The 21,430-nt window shown below is 35.9% G+C and overlaps 1 protein-coding gene across 1 annotated transcript; it reads right to left on the bottom strand.

Annotated features, from left to right (window-relative positions):
* Nucleotides 1-1,189: 1,189 nt before the first annotated feature.
* On the bottom strand, nucleotides 1,190-20,489 carry LOC136028592 (bifunctional glutamate/proline--tRNA ligase-like). The gene is made up of 4 exons (XM_065706424.1): nucleotides 20,297-20,489; nucleotides 7,640-7,726; nucleotides 3,678-5,037; nucleotides 1,190-1,367 (listed from the first exon to the last, which is right to left on the bottom strand). Exons 3-4 carry the CDS (start codon nucleotides 4,731-4,733, stop codon nucleotides 1,218-1,220), a joined length of 1,206 nt encoding a protein of 401 aa, XP_065562496.1. The 5' UTR covers nucleotides 4,734-5,037; nucleotides 7,640-7,726; nucleotides 20,297-20,489; the 3' UTR covers nucleotides 1,190-1,217.
* Between the last annotated feature and the right edge of the window lie 941 nt (nucleotides 20,490-21,430).

Raw genomic sequence — 21,430 nt, forward strand, 5'->3', positions numbered from 1 at the left:
CCAATCGAATGAGCCCCCTTTATTTATAGGATGATCCCTTCCATATGAGGTGCCTGTGGGAAAAAAATAATAATAAATAAATAATAAAACATTGGAGCCATAGGACCTTTACTATAGGCAACGCTATAGCATTGCCTCTGACTGGACAGGTAATAAAACGTATCTGAAGTTACAAGTGGGAAGAGCTAAACACAAAGAATTGAGTGTTTCCTCACCACAAAAAAAAATTCAGAAACATACCTCTACCTGCACATTTCACCCTCATCACACCTGCTCAAAACACACAGAGGGGGGATAGGGTCCAGACATCAGTTTAAAGAAACCATAAAATTAACTTTCAATGCGTTTTCTCGTTTTCTGATACTCCCTTCCCGGAGAAAAAATTACTATTTCTAAAATGAAGGAATTCGATATCTCAGAAAACTAAAAACAAGCATCAAAGAAAACAGATTCCACCCTGTCCCTCCCATTTACCTTACCCCTCTTTCAAAATAATAAATAGGAAAGACACTAAAAGAAAAAATTAGAGGACCTAAATCTGCTTTTTTGAATTTCAGTGTTGGTTATCAACAGCTCCCCTATGCCCCACTGGTTTTCGAGAAACAACCTGCGACCCCCTTCTGGATTATATTAGAAAACTGTAACTCGACTTTTCCACTAAACTGTCAGCAACAATTAATCTTGTGTTAACACTTAAATGTCAGTACTTGGCCCAGCATTCTTACTTGCAATATTTTTGAATAGAAATCAGTATAAATAAGATACAAGCAGTATTGATAAGATAACTGAATGATAGCATATATGAAGGGGGAGGTGGGTACGGATGAAACAGTCCACAAGCACCAATAAGATTCCATGAACAAGTTGTGACGAAACTAATATACGAAAAAGCCCACATACTTGGGTTATATATACTTTGTATTAAGTGTCAGTCAAACTCAAAGAATTAGAAGGAAGAAGGATACGTCACTAGGCCATAGAGTCCAAACCGGTGGTGTTGATCTCCGTTTAATGGCCCCTCAGCCAGGAAGTGAACTAGGGGGCTGGAGCAAGCCATCGTATTAGTTAGCCATAGAATTAGCCATAGAATTAGTGGCATTAACCTATGGCATTAGCCATAGAATTAGTTGATTCCCATTCAATTCTGTCAATTCAGTTAGTGCTATCTTAAGTTGACAGCTTACTGAATTACGGTGAAAACCAAAAAGGAATACATATTAAAAAAAAGAAAAAAAAATAACCTGAGAATTAGCTGCTTTTTTCTCAACCCTTTTCTCCACCTTCTTGGATTCTCTTTTGGTATCTTCTTTCTTTGAAGATTTTGGGGTTCGGGTAGGGCCAGCACCTATGGTAACATCAATTTTATCCTGCAGGTAAAGATAAATTGAGTACTTAGAAAGATGCTGAACTTTAGTAACTAAAAGACAAAATGGGACGATTTTGTGGAACTATCAATTCTACAATATTAACAAACTTTGAAACCTGTTAAACTTCTTTCTTTGTAAAAAAATTCGATTGCTACTGTGATTAGTTCTAATCGACTGCACAGGATATGAAACCCTTGCATGCAGAACGCGAGTGTGGTAGTATTGTAAGTAAGAGGATCCCTTGCTTACAATGCTTGCTTATAAAACACTGTCAAATTAAGCGTTGAAATTAAAGGATGAGTCCTCCTTGACAAGGGTAACACCTCTCTTCTATCGGAAAAACAAAATACCATGTTTACATAACTAATTCAAAAAAACAGATAGAAAATAATCTTTGTCTTTAAATTTTTTTTCTAATAGAAGTAGATAACAACGTTGAAATATACTATCCTCAAAGGATTGAGGCTTCCCCTACCATCAATCTCAAAGTTCAAGTGGTTGCTTGGACTCTACTTAAAACTCGCTACAATACAGCCTATCAAATTTGTTGGTAGCCACACAATTTTCTCTGGTTTTGAAAAACAGACGAGACAATAGTCTCACTGCATTCACGGCAATTTTTCTTGGTTAAACGTTAATCGTCGCTAGTTAATTGTTTTTCTTTAGTCAATATGGCTAACGGTGAGCCTTTGTAAGCAAGGGTATCTGCCCCCCACCAAGAATAACTACATGACCATTGACTGTTATTTATTCCATGCAATCATTTCGTTTTTCGGGAATTGTCATGATTACCCCAGTAGGGACAACCAAGTAGAGAATCAAGCACTATAATAAACATCTAGGCATATGGAAAATAAATTAGCTAACATAAACACTAAATATGGTACCGAATTTAAGATACCTAAATATAATATTGATGGTACCACAAACCAGAGAGCAATAGGAAGAGAGGGGAAAGAAAACGAGGAGAAAGCGAGAGAGAGAGAGAGAGAGAGAGAGAGAGAGAGAGAGAGAGAGAGAGAGAGAGAGAGAGAGAGAGAGAGAGACTGGTGTCTGAAACGTTGTTGGTTCGGAGACGAGCTATTATCTGCAATATATATAAACAACTTATGTATAAGTAGAACACGGTCTAAATTGCTAGATTACTCATGTAACTTATTATTGATACTGTATTGTATGTAATTCTGCTTTTACCGAAAAGTATGCAAATAGATTAGACAAAATATTATGAATTTTCAGAGTCGCCATCCACATCTTGGAACAAACATTTTTGGCAATTTCCCCGCCGAAAAACTTCTTATCTAGACATTGCTAAACCAGAAATTTCAACTTTACTTTTAACCCGTAGGTCATTTTCATCGCATTAAAGCAGTTTCAAACTTGGCACATTAAAATAAGCTATGACAGAAAGGGGTAAATTTTGTTCCGATGTCATTACAGCCGTTTTAGCGACATCTAATGATGTCACTAAACCCGGAGATGGCACTACATGAATTCTGCATGAATTCGTCACATATGATTTAAACCAAAAGTTAGATAACTCCTAAACAAGTCAAGATTAAAGGGTCTTTGCAGGGATTAAATCTATGGGTATAGTGAACATCTACAATACCGCCAAGAATTATTCTTGATTAATGGGATACTCTGTAAAAGCTTACTTTTAAATTAACCAATCAGTTATCAAATAAGGTTGCCCCAGTCAAGATTCGGTCCAACTTTTGACGAAAATCACCAAGTGCTCTGTCAAACAAACATAACTTAGAAATAAAAGGGGGATTTTCTCAAGACAATTCAATTCAATTCATTGAATACATCAGCCCTATGTCCAGGGGCTGTCTTCAACGCAACGCAAGATTTCAAAAATAATATGTAAATAAATTTTTTTTGAATAAAAGTGTGATGAGAACACTTTAAGCCGGAATCACCCTCAAGATTTTTTTTTTCTGGGGGGGGGGGCTTTTTTTACTAAAATGGAATTGTCTCGGGATAATTTTCCTGGTGAGGGGTATTTTACGTGGTAGGAGTTTTCCAGGGATTTTTTTTTTGTGGGGAGCTAGATTTCCTGGCATAATTTAAAAACGACCAGAAATGTAAAAAAACAAATAAGTTTTTTTTTCAAATGAAAGTAAGGAGCAACATCAAAGCTCAAAAGGAAGAGAAATTCTTTTATATATGAGAGGGGTTGTCCCCTACTTCATACTTTGTTCTTTACGCTAAGGTTTTACTATGACTTTTAAGAAAGATACATTACAAAAAACATTACCTAGAGACACAAGAGTGAAAAAAAAGTAACAACTTAGGACCACTCACCATAATTTTTTGCTCTTGAGGATTCTTCAGTAATTCTTTTTCATCAGTGCTATTATCCTTCACTGATGTCAGGCACATTGATTCTTTTGATTCAGGCACAGCTGTAGCGGGTTTCCAGTCGTTACCAGTAAGTAGCTTGAATTCTGATTTTAAACGAAGCAATTCGTTTATTAACTTTCTTATTTCTTTATCAACCTTATCAACTTGTGCTGCAATTTCATAATTCAACTGATCTGATGGTTTGGCTGTAGCTACCGATAGTGCAGCAGTAGGCTGCCAGTCTGAGCCAGTTATTGCTTTAAACTCAGCTTTCAAGGCTAATAAGGATTTAACTTCCAAGTCAATTGTAGCTTTATCTGCTTTTTTAGATTTCAGGTCTCTGACCTTTTCCCCTTGAGCAATAATTTCACTATTAATTTGATCTGCTGATTTTACTGTAGTTACCACTGGAACAGTAGTAGGCTTCCAATCTGAATCAGTTAAAGCCTTAAACTCAGCTTTCAAGGCCAATAAAAATTTCACTTCTGAATCAATTGTAGCTTTATCTGCTTTTTTAGATTTCAGATCTCTGACCTTGTCCCCTTGAGCAGCAATTTCACTATTAATTTGATTTGCTGATTTTGCTGCAGTTACCACTGGTGCAGCAGTAGGTTTCCAATCTGAGCCAGTTAAAGCCTTAAACTCAGCTTTCAAGACCAATAAGGATTTAACTTCTGAATCAATTGTAGCTTTATCTGCTTTTTTAGATTTCAGATCTCTGACCTTTTCCCCTTGAGCAGCAATTTCACTATTACTTTGATTTGCTGATTTTGCTGCAGTTACCACTGGTGCAGTAGTAGGCTTCCAATCTGAGCCAGTTAAAGCCTTAAACTCAGCTTTCAAGGCCAATAAGGATTTAACTTCTGAATCAATTGTAGCTTTATCTGCTTTTTTAGATTTCAGATCTCTGACCTTGTCCCCTTGAACAGCAATTTCACTATTAATTGTACTTGCTGATTTTGCTGCAGTTACCACTGGTGCAGTAGTAGGCTTCCAATCTGAGCCAGTTAAAGCCATAAACTCAGCTTTCAAGGCCAATAAGGATTTAATTTCTGAATCAATTGTAGCTTTATCTGCTTTTTCCGACTTCAGGTCTCTGACCTTGTCCCTTTGACCAGCAATTTCTCTATTAATTTGATCTGCTGATTTTGCTGTAGTTACCGCTGGTGCTCCATTCTGAGCCAGTAGCCACCTTAAAATCGGATTTGAGGGCCAATAAGATTTTAACTTGCTGATCAATTAATACTTTATCGGCTTTGCTTGCTTTCAAACTTCTGACATTTTCACCCTGTGCCACTATTTTTTCGTTTAGTTTGGACACCTGTAACTTTAAAAGATCATAAAACTGAATAAAAGGAACACCAATTTCTATTTCTTATATCTGAGATCAAATTAGCCCAGGAACAGTTTTCGGACACTTTAAAAAAAAATCTATATAGTAGCGTAAGAAAGCATACATATTCCCATTTGTTGAATGTGCAAATGAAAAGTTACGCTAGAAAACAACTGTTTTGATACAAAATCCCTAGTTTACTCTGAATCAGCTCGAAGATGATTGATTCTTTAGTAATAGTCGATTAATTTATGCTCATTAATTTAAGCGTCCAGTAATTTATCAAGTCTATGAATTTATTAGTCCAAAAATCATATCGTGATATAAATATGTCACTAACGTCATAAAATCACCTAATTGCTGGCCAACTATTAAATCAATTCAATTTAAGTACAAAAACAGACAATTTAATTCTAAAGGAAGCTGCAGCTTAAAAACTGTTTGTTCGTTTTATTGGCTTAAAGTTTCATACAAAAGAACCAATTTTTTAATTTTTAAATTATTAAGCTATGTCAGAATATAAAAAAAATCGAAGTGTCCACTTCTAACTTTAATAAAAAAGTGCCTCTTTTCTTGAAAACAAATTCATTCACTACCCTGGTCTCCTCTACTCTACAAAGTAAATATTTTCAAAACTCCCCTTAGTTTTCCTCCTTAATATTTTTAAGTCTTGTTTGTCAAACATACAAGCCTGAAAAGCAAATAATAAAAATGTGTGGACTTATTATGCCGTTTCTCTCTGCTTATTTTTCCTTATTTCTGTTTATTTCAGTTCAAACAAACATATTTAAGGTAAAACAGTTCGTGGCACCGAACTATAAGTAAGGAGTGACTTGGCCAAATAGTAACCAAAACTCTATAGAACGAAATTTTGATAAAAATAGATACCCATCAAAAGAATTGGCTTTTATGCAAATTCCATATATATAAACCTCATTGAGTTTACCCACCAAAAGCCACGAGCCTGAGAAAATATGCTCGATTTTCGAGAAAGAGGGAAAACAACTTAGGAAAGTCACGTGATTTTAACAAAAATCCAACAACCAAATTCAGCACATCAAAGGATCCTAATCGCGGATGTTTCAAGCTCATATCTAAAAAAAAATGTGAAATACGTATTTTTTGGCAGAAGAAAGATCAATGATGCATACTTTTTCTTTCAGGGTTGATCGCATCAAATCAATGATCCTAAAAGACCGAGAGCTCATTCGAGTGGCAATCCAAAGTTCTAGTTCCTTTTTAAACAGAACAAACAGAGGGCATCTAGCCCTCTCCCACGCCAATTTTCCCCAAAGACATCCGATCCAAATTTTAAGATAGGAATTTAATTACACATAGATGAAAGATCCAAAAACTATGCTTTTGGCCGTATGCCATGGACCCTCCGTATAGTCCATGGAGAAAGGGCTGTAACTTACGCAATATGCCTATATTGTTTGCATATAGCATTTATTACTGGGAAATATACGAAAAATTTTTGGGAGGAAATTTCAAGGAAATTTTTCTCCACGAGATTAGGGAAAAAGATTTCCTGGCATGATTAAATAATTATTAAATAAATGGAAATTAATGATTAAATAAACAGAAATTAAATAATAAAAAAAACTTTTTTTTTCAAGTAAGGAGTAGCATTAGAACTTGAAAAGTACAGAAATTATTCTGTATATGAGGGCCCCTTTGTCAGCTCTTGCTCTTTACACTAAAGTTTGACTTTTTGTCCTAATTCTTTAGGAAAGACTATTCAAAACACAGGGGCTGTTGATTCTAAATCAAAATATTTCTAAACATCACTAAGACTTTAGCGTAAAGAGCAAGGGTTGAGCAAGGGTCAGCCCCCTCCCAATAAAAAGAACAATTTCTGTTCTTTCCATGACATAGTCCAACAGGATCTTTGGCTAGGTATTATATATTTTATAAGTAGACACTTGTATGTTTCTTTTAACCTTTCTTTGATGTTTTTCCCTTGGTATTTCTTTGTTGTTTTTTATTTAAGTCGTCATCCGTCAAGATCTTTGGCTAATATTTTAACTGTTAGTTTTAGAAACTAAAGCCCAAAATTAAAACAGCCTAAGCCTAATTACTTCACAGAAGTTCAGCTGACACTGAAAAAGGTCCTTTATTAAAGCGACCTCCTATTAGAATTAGATAATCCATTATAATTATTGATAGTCGCTTGGTGGAACGCACCCAAGATGTTTCGATTTCTAGTTGTCGGGATCAACATTAAACACCCAAAGGGCATATCCAGAATTTTTCCTGGGGGGGGGTATTTTTTCGGGAGATGTAGGCAGGAGTGACAAACACTTTAAAAATGCATTAACAAATTTTTATATACATTTTTGTTATGTTTTTGCGAGCTGAAAAAAAAATCGGGAGAGAGGGGGGTCCCCCCTCCTGAATACGACCTTGACACCCAATGCAAAAACAACCAGCTACTTTAGTGCGACTAAACTGACTTACAACTTATAAAGAAGAAGAAAAAAGTAAAACTTGAGCGCTACTGGGACATTAAAATTTTGTACGGTATGCCGAAGAATGCTTCACCCACACACTTCTATAGCAATTCTTACACAAATAATAAGCCACTTACGTCAGCAATAGGGGTGGTTCCTGAAGGCACGGTGGTTCCTGAAGGCGCAGTTGTTCCTGAACCGGGTTTTTCTAATTTAACTTTATCCTAAAAAATTTAAAGTCTATTGGAAGCAGTAGAGGGCAGGGTGCCATTTCTGTCCCCGAATTTTGAAAAAAAATACATTTTTGGAGCCTTAAAAAAGCCTTTTTGGTATTTTTATTGAAAAAGATTTTGAAAAATAAATTTTGACCCGCTTCCTCAGATATTTGTGAACTGACACCCCTAGAAAAGAACCTGATCTTCAATCAATGAAAATTTCGAAATTTATACTTGAAATAAATTGAGCTGATACTTTTAGTACTGATTGTACTTTTACTTTCGCTAAGATTAAAGTACCCGCCCATCAGCTAAACAATCACCGCTATATATATATATATATATATATATATATATATATATATATATATATATATATATATATATATATATATATATATATACTAGCTGTTGGGGTGGCGCTTCGCACCAACCCAACACCTAGTTGGTGGGGCGCTTCGCACCCCCCCCCCCAAGCCCCCCCGCGCGCGTAAGTCGTTACGCGCCATATTAGTTACGCGCCATTGTAGTTGTGTCCCTGTGTCCCACCTGTGAATAGAGATAGATATAAATATATGTTTTTAACTACGTAAAACATGCGAATATACAACATTCTTCGCTGTCCCATTGTCTGTGCATATAAATAGATTGTCAGGTTTACTGACTCTTGAACATGCAACATATAATAGTCCATGGGAAAAACAATCCGTATTCAGATCTATACCTCATTATTCTAATGATATGTCCCTGTGTCCCGGTCGTCATTTATATTCCCTGTGTCCCGGTGTCCCAGTTTGTAATTTCTCTTTGAGTGTCCCGGTCGTCATTTATATTCCCTGTGTCCCGGTGTCCCGGTCGTCATTTGTGTCCCGGTCTGTAATTTCTATTCGAACAATCCCTGTGTCCCGGTCGTCATTTATATTCCCTGTGTCCCGGTCGTGATTTGTGTCCGGGTGTCCCAGTCTGTAATTTCTCTTTGAGGTTCCCGGTCGTCACTTATATTCCCTCTGTCTCGGTCGTCATTTGTGTCCCGGTCTGTAATTTCTCTTTAAGTGTTTTTTCTTTTTAGTTGTTTTTAGTTTTTTACCTTTTTCTTTTTTCAGTTTTCTTTTTCTTCTTTATTTTTCAGCGTCACTATGAAGTACATATCGACGAACCTTTGTTTTTTTAACTTAAATCTGGTAGGCATTGATGACCTTATCCAAGTCAAAATCCCAAACCCAATCATCATCGCTATCATTTTCAGTTTTGATATGTTTTGACTCTCGCTGTCCAGGTGGATTTTCATCTAACTGCGCGGTTTTGCGTTCTTTAGCCGCAAACATTTTTCCGTGAACAAATGTCCTAAATACCGTTAATGACGTCACCGTCAAAGCAAAAATGACGACAACTAATTTCATGACGTCAGTCAACACAGAAACATGACGTCACCTGATCCACAGACAGACAGACAACTTATTTTTATATAGATAGATTTATATATATATATATATATATATATATATATATATATATATATATATATATATATATATATATATATATATATATATATATATATATATATATATATCTATATATATAAAAATAAGTTGTCTGTCTGTCTGTGGATCAGGTGACGTCATGTTTCTGTGTTGACTGACGTCATGAAATTAGTTGTCGTCATTTTTGCTTTGACGGTGACGTCATTAATAGTATTCAAGACATGCGTTCACGGAAAAATGTTTAATTGTAAAATGACTGAAGGTTCGGCGATATGTACTTCATAGTGACGCTGAAAAATAAAGAAGAAAAAAACTGAAAAAATGTAAAAAAAACTAAAAAAACTAAAAAGAAAAAACACACAAAGATAAATTACAGACCGGGACACAAATGACGACCGACACAGAGGGAATATAAATGACGACCAGGAACTTCAAAGAAAAATTACAGACTGGGACACCCGGACACAAATCACGACCGGGAATATAAATGACGACCGGGACGCAGGGACACAACTACAACGGGGACGCCGGAGGCACAGGTGGGATATATAATTGACGACTGAGACACAGGGATTGTTTGAATAGAAATTACAGACCGGGACACCGGGACACAAATGACGACCGGGACACTGGGACACAGGGAATATCAATGACGACCGGGACACTCAAAGAGCAAATACAAACTGGGACACCAGGACACAAATGACGACCGGGACACAGGGAATATAAATGCTATTTATATGTACAGACAATGGAACAGCGAAGAATGGTGTATATTTGCATGTTTTACGTAGTTAAAAATATATATTTATATCTATCTCTATTCACAGGTGGGACACAGGGACACTGCTACAATGGTGCGTAACTAATATGGCGCGTAACGACTTACGCGCGCGGGGGTCTTGGGGGGGCGCGAAGCGCCCCAAAAACTAGGTGTTGGGGTGGCGCGAAGCGCCACCCCAACAGCTTTTCTATATATATAAAAATAAGTTGTCTGTCTGTGGATCAGGTGACGTCATGTTTCTGTGTCGACTGACGTCATGAAGTTAGTTGTCGTCATTTTTGCTATGACGGTGACGTCATTAAAGATATTTAAGACATATATGTTCACGTAGAAATCTATTAATGTTTAAGTTTAAAATGACTGATGAACTTACAATGGCAAAAGCCGATGAAGATGCTCAAAGAGTCTATGCCTAAGAACTTGCTGCTGATAGAGAAAGTCAGAAAAGAAAGCGTGCCGAGGAATCAAAAGAACAGCAAGGAAACAGGCTTGAGGCTAAAGAACGCAAAACCGCGCAGTTAGATGAAGATCCACCTGGACAGCGAGAGTCAAAACATATCAAAACTGAAAATGATAGCGATGATGATTGGGTTTGGGATTTTGACTTGGATAAGGTCATCAATGCCTACCAGATTTTAGTTAAAAAAAACAAAGGTTCGGCGATATGTATTTCATAGTGAAGCTGAAAAATAAAGAAGAAAAAGAAAACTGAAAAAAGAAAAAATATAAAAAGCTAAAAAATACTAAAAAGAAAAAACACTCAAAGAGAAATTACAGACCAGGACACAAATGACGACCGGGACAGAGGGAATATAAATAACGACCGGGACACTCAAAGAGAAATTACAGACTGGGATACCGGGACACAAATGACGACCGGGACACAGGGAATATAAATGACGACCAGGACACAGGTATTTAAGAATATCGTTCAAAGACAAATTTTTAATTGTAAGAAGACCGTTGAAAGAGAATTTTCTAATTTTAAAATGACTGAAGAACCTACAATGGCAACGGTACCACCATCGAAGTAGATAACCAGTGGGTTTACGGCCAACCTACCATCTTCAAAGATATCACGATAGGAAGACTCTATACCGTTCACCCCAATCAACATGAATGCTTCTTTCTACGTCTGCTTTTGGTGAATGTACCCGGTCCAACATCCTTTGAGTATTTGAGAACTGTAAACGGTACTATACATGACACTTACCGTAGCGCATGCCAAGCTCTGAATTTATTGGAGAATGACCAACACTGGGATAACTGCATCAATGACGCGTGCGAAACGTCAACCCCAAGTCAAATTCGTGCACTTGCTCTCCATTAGCTCCTACAGAGTTATGGGAAAAATATAAGTCAAAAATGTCCGAAGATATACTCCATCGAAAACAGCTAGAGACGTCAGATATAACTTGATTTTACATCAGAAATTTATAACTACACTTTAGTTATTATAGAAGATTTGTGCGTACTTATGGAAAACAAACCTCTTCAGGATTTGGGAATACCTTCACCTAACCGTATCGCTGCTGTTTCGACATGTGTAGAATTGGATCGTGAACAAAGTTACAGTACGAGTGATCTATTGTCGTATGTACAAAATAACATTTCCAAGTTAACGTCGGAACAAAAAGACATTTATGATACGATAGACTCAATTTCAGGACGTATACAACTACCTGCTGATTTCTGTAATTTAGTGACGTCCAAAAATGAATTGATTGAAAAAGTATTTCCGAATATTCTAAAAAATTATAAAAATAATAAATGGCTAAGTGAAAGAGCGATTCTCGCACCCAAAAATATAGACGTCCACAAAATCAACAATATTGTTTTGACCAAGATTCGAGACCAGGCAGTCCTTTGCAAGTCAGTCGACACAGTTTTGGAACCAAATGAAGCGGTTAATTATCCATCTGAATTTTTAAATTCCATAGATCTTTCAGGGTTTCCACCACACGTGCTACAACAAAAAATAGGCGTACCAATAATACTTTTAAGAAATATCAACCCACCAAAGCTTTGCAATGGCACGCGACTTGCCGTAAAAAAAAAACAATGGAAAACCTAATAGAGGCCACGATCTTGACAGGGCCTTTTGAGGGTGAGGCTGTTCTTATTCCTCGCATTCCCATGATTCCAACGGATCTGCCTTTTCAATTTAAAAGATTGCAATTCCCAATTCGATTAGCATTTGCAATCACCATTAACAAAGCTCAAGGTCAATCATTAGAAAAATGTGGTATAGATCTATACCACATTGGAGCTCACTCCAATTCTCTGGATCAGAATCTGTCTCAGAGCAAATACTCATGCTGACTAGCCACATGAATAATATAAAAATTAAACACAAAATGTTAGCAGATTCACTGCATCCTGACAGCCTTAAATCTTCAGTGAAAGGGTTACTTGATGACCTCATATTGGCCAAGATCTCTACCCAGGTAGATGAGGCTGTGACCAAAATGAAAGAGGAACAGGCATTCATTCAACATGATGCCACTATTTCTTCAGATAAGCTGGATGCAATCAAGCAGGATGTGTATGCTGGCCTCAGTCTAGATCTTAGTAGTCTAGTTGATAAGACCCTTGAAAGCTATAATAAACGCATATCTTCAATTGAATCTTCTTTGACTACTCTAGGGTCATCAATGAAAGACCTTGAGAGCTCTTTCAAGCCTATCCAGTCTAACCTGGCAAGATTAAATGATCGTTTTGAATAACAGGCTTTGAGCAACCAAATTATTGTCTTTGGGGTGAAAGAAGATGCCCCCATTGAAAACACTGAAAGTCAGTTCATGTCACTATGTGCTGTGAAATTTCCTGGCATACCAATTACCCAGTCTGATGTTGTATCAGCCAAAAGAATTGGCAAACCATCTGCCAAACCCAGACCCATAGTTGTAGAATTTTGTAATTTACGAATTCGCCAACTGCTTCTCAGACAAAAGAAGGATTTGAAAGGATCTGGGACACTATTTTCTGAGATGCTTACAAAACCTCGCTTACAGCTTCTTTCATATGCCAAGTCAAAGCTTGGTTTACGTAATGTTTGGTCCAGTAAAGGTGATATCCTGTATAAAACTCAGTCTGGAAGAGTAGTTAAGTTCAGTGATCAGGATGAAATTGATTTGTGTGCTGCAAATGCAGAGAATTAAAGTGATGGATTTTAGTTCACTTTGTTATAATGTGTTGAATTGTTTTTGTATGAATTTATTTTATGTTCTTACATTTTTCCTCTTTCACTCTTCACTGTCTTCACATAATTCTGACTTGTGCTATATTATGCTTTGGGGCAATACCTTGAATGATATGTCCCTTCCCACTAATATTGCTCTATGTTTGTTTGTGATTCTACCACCTTCATGTAGTTTGCTTTCTGTTTTACTCTTGTCATGTCAGCATACTTATAGCTCACATAATTTTAACTGGTTACACATTATATTTTGTGCCACTCCTTTAATTAATATGTGCCTTTCCACTGATTTTTCATTAAGTTTGTTTGTGATCCTATCACCATCATGTTGCATGGCTTCTGGAACATTCTTGTTATGTCTGCACACTTGCAGCTCATCAAGTTTTGACTGGTCCCATATTATATTTTGGGCCAATATTATGGTTAATATATGCCATCCTACTGAATTTTTTTTATTTTTGTTTTTGACTCTCTCACCTTCATGTAGGCCAATTTCTATCATATTTTTGTCATGTAAGCATAATTGCAGCTCTTATAATCTTGAGTGGCTCCACATAATACTTTTGGCCAATACTTTGACAAATATATGCCATCCCACTATTATTTCCTTATTTATGTTTGTGATTGTATCACCTTCATTTTGCCTTAATTCTACCATATCTTTGTTCTGTGTGTTCACATGCAGATCACATAATTTTGATTGCTCAAATCTATTTTGGTCTTATACTTTGAACATCATGTGTCTTACCATTGATATTTATTTATATTTGTTTGTGTTCCTATCACCTTCATGTATGTTATTTTCTATCACACTTTTGTCATGTCAGCACACTTACAGCTCACATAAATTTTACTGGTCCCATATTGTAAATTTAGCCTATTCTTCAAATATTATGAGCCATCCTACTAATGTCTCTTTATATTTGTTTGAGATCCTATTGCCTTTATGTAGCCTGATTTCTGTCATTGTTTGACATGCCTTAACACTCGCAGCTCTTCTTTTTCTGACTGGTGCCACATTATTTGACCCTTTTCTTTGGTTAATATTTGCCATCCCACTGATATTTCTTTTTCTTTGTTTATGATTCCATTACCTTCAAGTGTACTATGGATAGTGTGTCATTTGTGAAGGTTTTATATGTCTGAGATAAATATGGGTGATTTCTCTTTCCTTATGAATTCTTCTATTCTTAATTCAGTTATATTTGATCAACCAAGTAGTGCTGGTAAACAAGAGGCACACACTTTTGACCCTCTCCTTGAATCTATGGTTAGTTCTAGCTGTAATTATCACACCACCATTGATTATTGTGATAATATTATGCCCTCACTCTCTTCAAACAGTTGCTTTAATGTTTTTTGTTTGAATGTGTGTGGGATAAGAGATAAGTGGGACACTCTTAAATCGTATCTGTGGTCTGATAATTCTTGCCCTTTTGATGTCATAGGCTTGACAGAAACATGGTTATCTGACAGTGATAATTTTACAGCTTATGACATGCATGGTTATATTGCTATTCATGTCCCTAGAATGGTAACAAAGTGTTCTGGGGGTATTTCTTTGTTCATAAAATCTAGTATTGAATTTTGTAGAAGATCTGATCTTGAATCCTTGTTTAAATCGGTGGTGTCTAATAGTAGGACAGTTTATTCTCTTGTTATTGATCTGAAAAGCCAGGTTGCATGTGATACTGTTTGTTTGTTTTATAAGCCCCCTCCTTTTCCAACACATCTGTTCTGTGATTTGCTTGATCAGCTTTCTGGTGTGGGTACTTTCTCTAAAAAACGGATTTGTATTTTGGGAGACTTTAATTGTAATATGTTAAATGTTGGATCAAATGATGAATGTGACCATCTTTTTGATGTATTTTCTTCTTCTGGGCTACTTCCTTCAATTTTTTTTCCTTCACGTGTTGACCCTTCAAGAAATTCTGCCACTTTAATAGATAATATTTTCACTTCTCATTCTCCTAATTTGAAGTTCTCGTCTGGTCTTGTTTTCACTGATCTTTCTGATCACTTCCCTATTTATCTATCACTATCTGTGCCTAAAACAGAGATTACTGTGGATGAGAAAGGCGAGTCTTCTTTTAGAACTTTTACAGATAGAGAAATTTCTAATTTAATACATAGTCTTCAGAGTAATGATTGGTCTAGTGTTCTTGAAGCTAATGATGCTGATTGTGCAACTAGATTATTCTTGTCTCGTATGGGCACTCTGTTGGATAAGCATTTTCCTCTTAGAAAGAGGCCAAGGAATTTTACACCTAAATGCCCATGGATGTCTAGAGGTCTGATCAATGCAACCCATATGAAGGCGTCTTTGTTCAAGACTGCATGTAAAAGTAAGACACAGGAAGATCTTCTGAAGTATAAACATTACAAAAATGTGCTCACTTCTTCAGTTCGTTTAGCAAAAAAGCTGTATTTTTCACGTCGAATTAATGAGTGTAAAGGGAATTTGCGCAAGGTTTGGACTGTAATTAATGAAGCTCTCTCCCGTAAGAAACTCAAACAATCTTCCCCGTCTCTTTATAGGAAAGCTGATGGATCTGTTGTGGATAAAAAATCCTTAGCAAGTGCCTTCAATTCGTATTTCACCACACTTCCCTCAGTTCTCATTCCACCCCCGAGTAGAGTAAGTTGTTTTCCTATGACAGAGAAGTCTTTTTTCCTTTCCCCATGTAGTACTACTGAGATTTCTAGTATTATTTCTCAACTTCCAAGTAGTTGTTCAGTTGATAGTTTTGGTTTGAGTAATAATGTCCTTAAAAAAATCAGTCAGTTCGTTTCTCATCCCATCTCACACATAACTAACCTCTCTCTTTCTTCTGGTGTTTTTCCTCATTTATTTAAAGTTGCTACCATTGTACCCTTGCATAAAAAAGGTGATTCTTCTCTAATTTCAAATTACAGACCTATTTCTCTTCTTCCCGTCATCTCAAAGGTTGTTGAAAAAGTAGTGTATCGTCGACTCTCTTCATTTGTATTTAGTACTAATTCGACTGCTGGAAATCCTCTCATCACTAACCATCAGTATGGTTTTCGTCCCTCATTCTCTACCTTGCACGCACTTTCTGATGCAACTGAGTTTGTGCGTGTTAATCTGGACAAGGGCTTGTGTGTTTTGGGTCTATTTCTCGACTTTTCTAAGGCCTTTGATATGGTTGACCACAATGTTCTTCTGTCTAAACTATCTTTATTTGGAGTGCATGGAGTCCCACTAGAATGGTTTAGGTCCTACCTCTCAGAGAGATCTCAGTATGTTTTGGTTAACTGTACTTCTTCCTCTACTTTGCCTGTGTTGAAAGGTGTCCCACAAGGCTCTGTGCTTGGACCACTTTTATTTCTAATTTACATCAATGATCTTGTTGATGGTCTTCATCCCCATGTTCACCCTGTTCTTTTTGCTGATGACAGTAACTTTTTCATTGCTGCGGTGGACCTGCCATCTGCCACTTCTATGGCTCAAGGTCTTCTTGATAAAGTAAAGGATTGGTGCTGGTCAAATGGTATGGCTCTTAACAGCCGAAAGAGTGCCATTGTCAACTTCAGGACCCCTTACCGTATGCGAGACGTACAGGAGCCAATCACCCTGACTTTTGGGAATGATATTATACCACAAGCTACTGTGGTGAAATTTCTTGGTGTGTATCTTGACTGTTTTCTTTCTTTCAAACCGCATATAACTCACACCCGTTCCTTAATCCTCCGCCAGTCTTCAATGTTGCACCGGATTAACTCATTTCTTCCTCCTGATATTATGGTTTCTCTTTATTATGCTTTTATTTATCCTTACCTTTCTTATTGCTGCTCTGTCTGGGGTAATACTAATAAATCTCTTCTCTGCTCACTTCAAAGAGCCCAAAATAGGGCAGTGAAGGCTACTTTTCTTCTCCCTCGGCTTTACCCTTCCTCTGATCTTTATAATGATACTGGAATAGCTCCGCTGGATCATATTATAGGTAAAAGTACTCTTTATTTTGCGCATTCTGCTTTTCTAGGTACTCTCCCACCGCCCCTACAGCAGTTTTTCTCACGGACAGGCTCAGGTAGGTACTTTTCTTCTTTACGTAATTCTCCTCGACGATTTATTTTACCAAAACGATCTTCTACAGCAGGCCAGAGGTCTCCAGTATATCAATCAATTCTATTATGGAACTCCATCCCTTCGGATGTCCCTCTTTTTCTTTCTGCAAAGGCATTATTTCGTCGGGTATTTCCAATTCAATAATTTTTCTCTCTTTCTTAATCCTTTCCTAATTTGTATGTCTCTTCTCTTCTTTTAAAATCATTTTCAGCTATTTGTTAAATCTCCTTCTAAATCTTCTATCTGTTAAATATCCTATCTATTCAATGTTCTTGTCTTGTTCCAGTGTTTTTTTTTTTTTTTTTTTTTTTTTTTTTTTTTTTTTTTTTTTTTTTTTTTGTATGTATTTTATAATAGTGTTTTATTCTTGTTCTCTGTGGTCCATTACAAGCAAAGCTTCTTGGGCCTAGTAACCACTTTACTTTTGTAATAGTTTTTTCTTTTAGTATCAATAAATTGATTGATTGATTGATTGATCTTAATACTGATTGTTTTTCCCATGGACAATTGTACGTTGCATGTTCGAGGATATATAACAGCTAGTATATATATATATATATATATATATATATATATATATATATATATATATATATATATATATATATATATATATATATATATATATATATATATATATATATATATATATATATATATATACGTGGCAAATTTAAAGTGGCGAAATCCTATAAGCCAGTGTATTTTCCTGATGAGCCCTTGTGTTGGTTTGTTGCCTCTGAAGTATTTGTCTTTATTATTTTTTCTATTATTTGGTGAATGACGACTTATACTTATTGACGACATGACTGCCTGTCCATGGATTATTCTTTATGGTTGATTGTGTTTGGCTATGCTGTTTGACCTATGTAATTGTATGGATGAGTAGGGTTAAGGCCTCATTCAAGTGCTGGTCTATATTAATCACTAATTTAGGAAAACAGTCTTCCTTTTCTCCTTCTGTCTCTCTTTTTTTTTCTTTTTTTTATGGTTTGTGCTGTTGCATTGGTAATTGCTCTTTTCATAATATATATATATATATATATATATATATATATATATATATATATATATATATATATATATATATATATATATATATATATATATATATATATATATATATATATATATATATATATATATATATATATATATATCTTGATGCAGGTTTTTGAAAACCCATGCTTTTAGTATAATTACTAGTACACTGCCCACACTGAAATAAAACTAAAATACAACATTACAATCATATATTTGTGTTAATTTGGCAGGCATTCATAGCTATTGTGTTCGGATAACAACAAATAATACGATCGATTATACACGCAACTATGCGGACACAAAAATGGACTTACGGACTCAGAATCTTTTCCCAGACCCAGCCCAACCCCAATCAATAAGATAGACCCACCCCTATCTTATTGCACCAGCCCCACTGCTCTTTTACCTTCTTTGAGGGTCGACCCCTCCCCTATCTACTGGAATGTCCAGCAAGAACGCAATATGGTATGGTAGATCAATTCAAAGATTCCAATTCATATTTTTTAAGAACATTTAAATTTTACAGTGTTTTGACTTTTGTATTAACAACGGCTTTTAGTTTTATAAATAATGAAAGAATTCTCAAGTGAAAATTATTTTATAACAATGAACAAATTTTTCGTATCATCTTCGTAATCAGGCAAAATTTCCATCCCTTTCACCAGTCATATCAAACTCAATCCCATGCATTGGTATTAATAATAATAATCTTTATTCTTTCCCTTTATCACAAAGCTTTGACGAAATCAGAAACTATTACATCAGCAAGGGCCTCCGGAATTTCTAGGTGCTCGAGTAGATCATGAAGTAATCTGACCAGATAATGTGTTGTGTTGTGCCCTCGTCGAAAACCGAACTGCATAGGGCCAATTATATGTTCTACTTCTGCTAGTAGCCACTGCAGAATAAAGTCTTCAAAAACTTCCGAGATGATGGGCGTCTTCGAAATCGGTTTAAGGTCTGACGGTGAGGGCGGTGATTGAGTCCATATATTCCAATATATTAGTGCTGTTTATTCTGCATTGCACCTCACCCTGGCTTGGTGAACGGTAGGTAATGGGTGATGAAGGAGTTCGACTTTCATTTTGTTCTAGTGTGTCTTTCATCTTTTCTCACTCCCCCTCCCCCTTCTCTCTCTCTCTGCATTCTCGGCCATACATTTTTTTTGTGTGTGGGGGGAGGAATATGCAGGGGCATATTTTACTATGGAGCAGGGGGAAACTGTCCCTTCTACAGTTTAGCTTGCCCCGTCAGACCCCAGTTTGCCGCTCCCCCTAACTAAAATTTAGTATCTTCAAAAATATTGTCAAAACCAAGATAGGCCTGCGTAATTCAAACATCAACAGAAACGGATCAATTTTTACAGTATATATTTACCTTTATAGTACTATAAAGTACCTTTATAATACTATAACATACCTTTATAGTGCTATGCAGTACCCTTATGATACCAAATGGCTCATTTTTTTAGTTTTTACTGTCATCTTCATTGTGATTTGGGATAATTGGCTCCAACTTTGCCCCACCCCCACCCAGGATTTTGACGAAATTACGCCACTGAAGATATGACGGTGTCACTTTTTAACATTAAACTAAAGAGTTTTGAACTCAATTAATTATTTTTAACTTTACTTTTTTACGAATCAAAGGTCATACCCCAAAACTGAATCTTTCTTAGTGTCAGAGGATAAAACAATAAGACCTCTTTACTGTCCACATTGCCCCCCACTAGAATACCCTCTCTGAGTCAGCCATACAGTTAAAAACTCACAACTCATTCAAAGCATACATTGACGAGGACTGGGGAATATATGAATGGACACTAAACTGCCATCCCACCTAAATCTAACAAAGCCGCATCGCCAGCAGAGTGTCTAAAAAAGATTTTTCACATATTATGTCGAACCTCTAACAATCGCTAGGGCTAACTGTTTTCAAACCATGCAAGGTCAGACCCTACAAAGAAAAACAAACAAACCTGGGTTTGAGCTTTGGTAGCTACAGGAGCTGGCTTCCCATCTGGAATTTTAAACAGCAGTACCGGATGTTCAACTGAAGTTAAAGGACTAATGTGGAACGGCTCGTCACAAATGTAAAAACCCTTGCGTAGAATTTAAACTATATCTCCTTTCTTCAAGTTCTTAAGTTCGGGATCACCAAGGAGCTGCTTCTCAAACTAGAGGACAAAAAAAATTACAACAACGACCCTGACTAAAAACTTAAAAATATTACAAGAATTAAAGAAACATACAGAAATTTAATTTAAATACGGCTAAATCAAGTTATATCCTTTTATCAACTCCTAGATACAGATATCCCCTACTATCCCCTTTGTTCCTAGAAATGTAATTGACTTAGGAAATTGTAAATTTAAAGCGTAACAAATACGTTAAATCTAGAAAGAAAAGTTTCTCCTAGTTTTGTTTTTCAGCCTTTCAGATAGTGACCGCTTTTCAATATCTAAGTGTTGCTCTTCAAGCACATTTCAAAACACTAAGCTACAACTCAAAGAGCACGGGTGACTTAGAAGAGGGAACTGGCACTAGATTCCACAAAAAAAAACTATCAACAAAATCTTGCGTTCGACATTTTTCAACAGTTGACATTTTTTTATCAGTGCAATAATAAGAATAATTAAGGTCTATAAAATTAGGATAGTAATAAATGTCTGGATAGTAATGTCTGGATAGGATAGTAATATTTTAAATAGTTAAATTTGAAAATACCTGTTTTTGATAACTTCATAAATTAAAAGAAGACAAAAATTCTCCATCGATAAATTTTGAAAAATTCTATAACACAACTTCTTCAAAATAACTGGAAAAACAAAAACAAATGAAAGAGATAAAAAACATTTTATTTTGATTTTGCTGTTAGGTAAGATTGCTGGTTTGTTTCATTAGTTTTTGCTTTAGATATTTTGAATAGTATTATTTTTATCTATATGAGTTGTATTTTTCCTCTAAAATTATGAATTATATTAAAGAATAATTATATTATGGAACAATGATCATCAGGGAACAATCGCCCCCGCTTAAAGAGAGTGACTTTAGAATCAAGTGTTACATCTGATAAAATTATCAAGACGTTTTGACAGGTAAACATTTGCTAA

This window comes from Artemia franciscana, chromosome 7, assembly GCF_032884065.1.
Source record: "Artemia franciscana chromosome 7, ASM3288406v1, whole genome shotgun sequence".
Lineage (NCBI taxonomy): Eukaryota > Metazoa > Arthropoda > Branchiopoda > Anostraca > Artemiidae > Artemia > Artemia franciscana.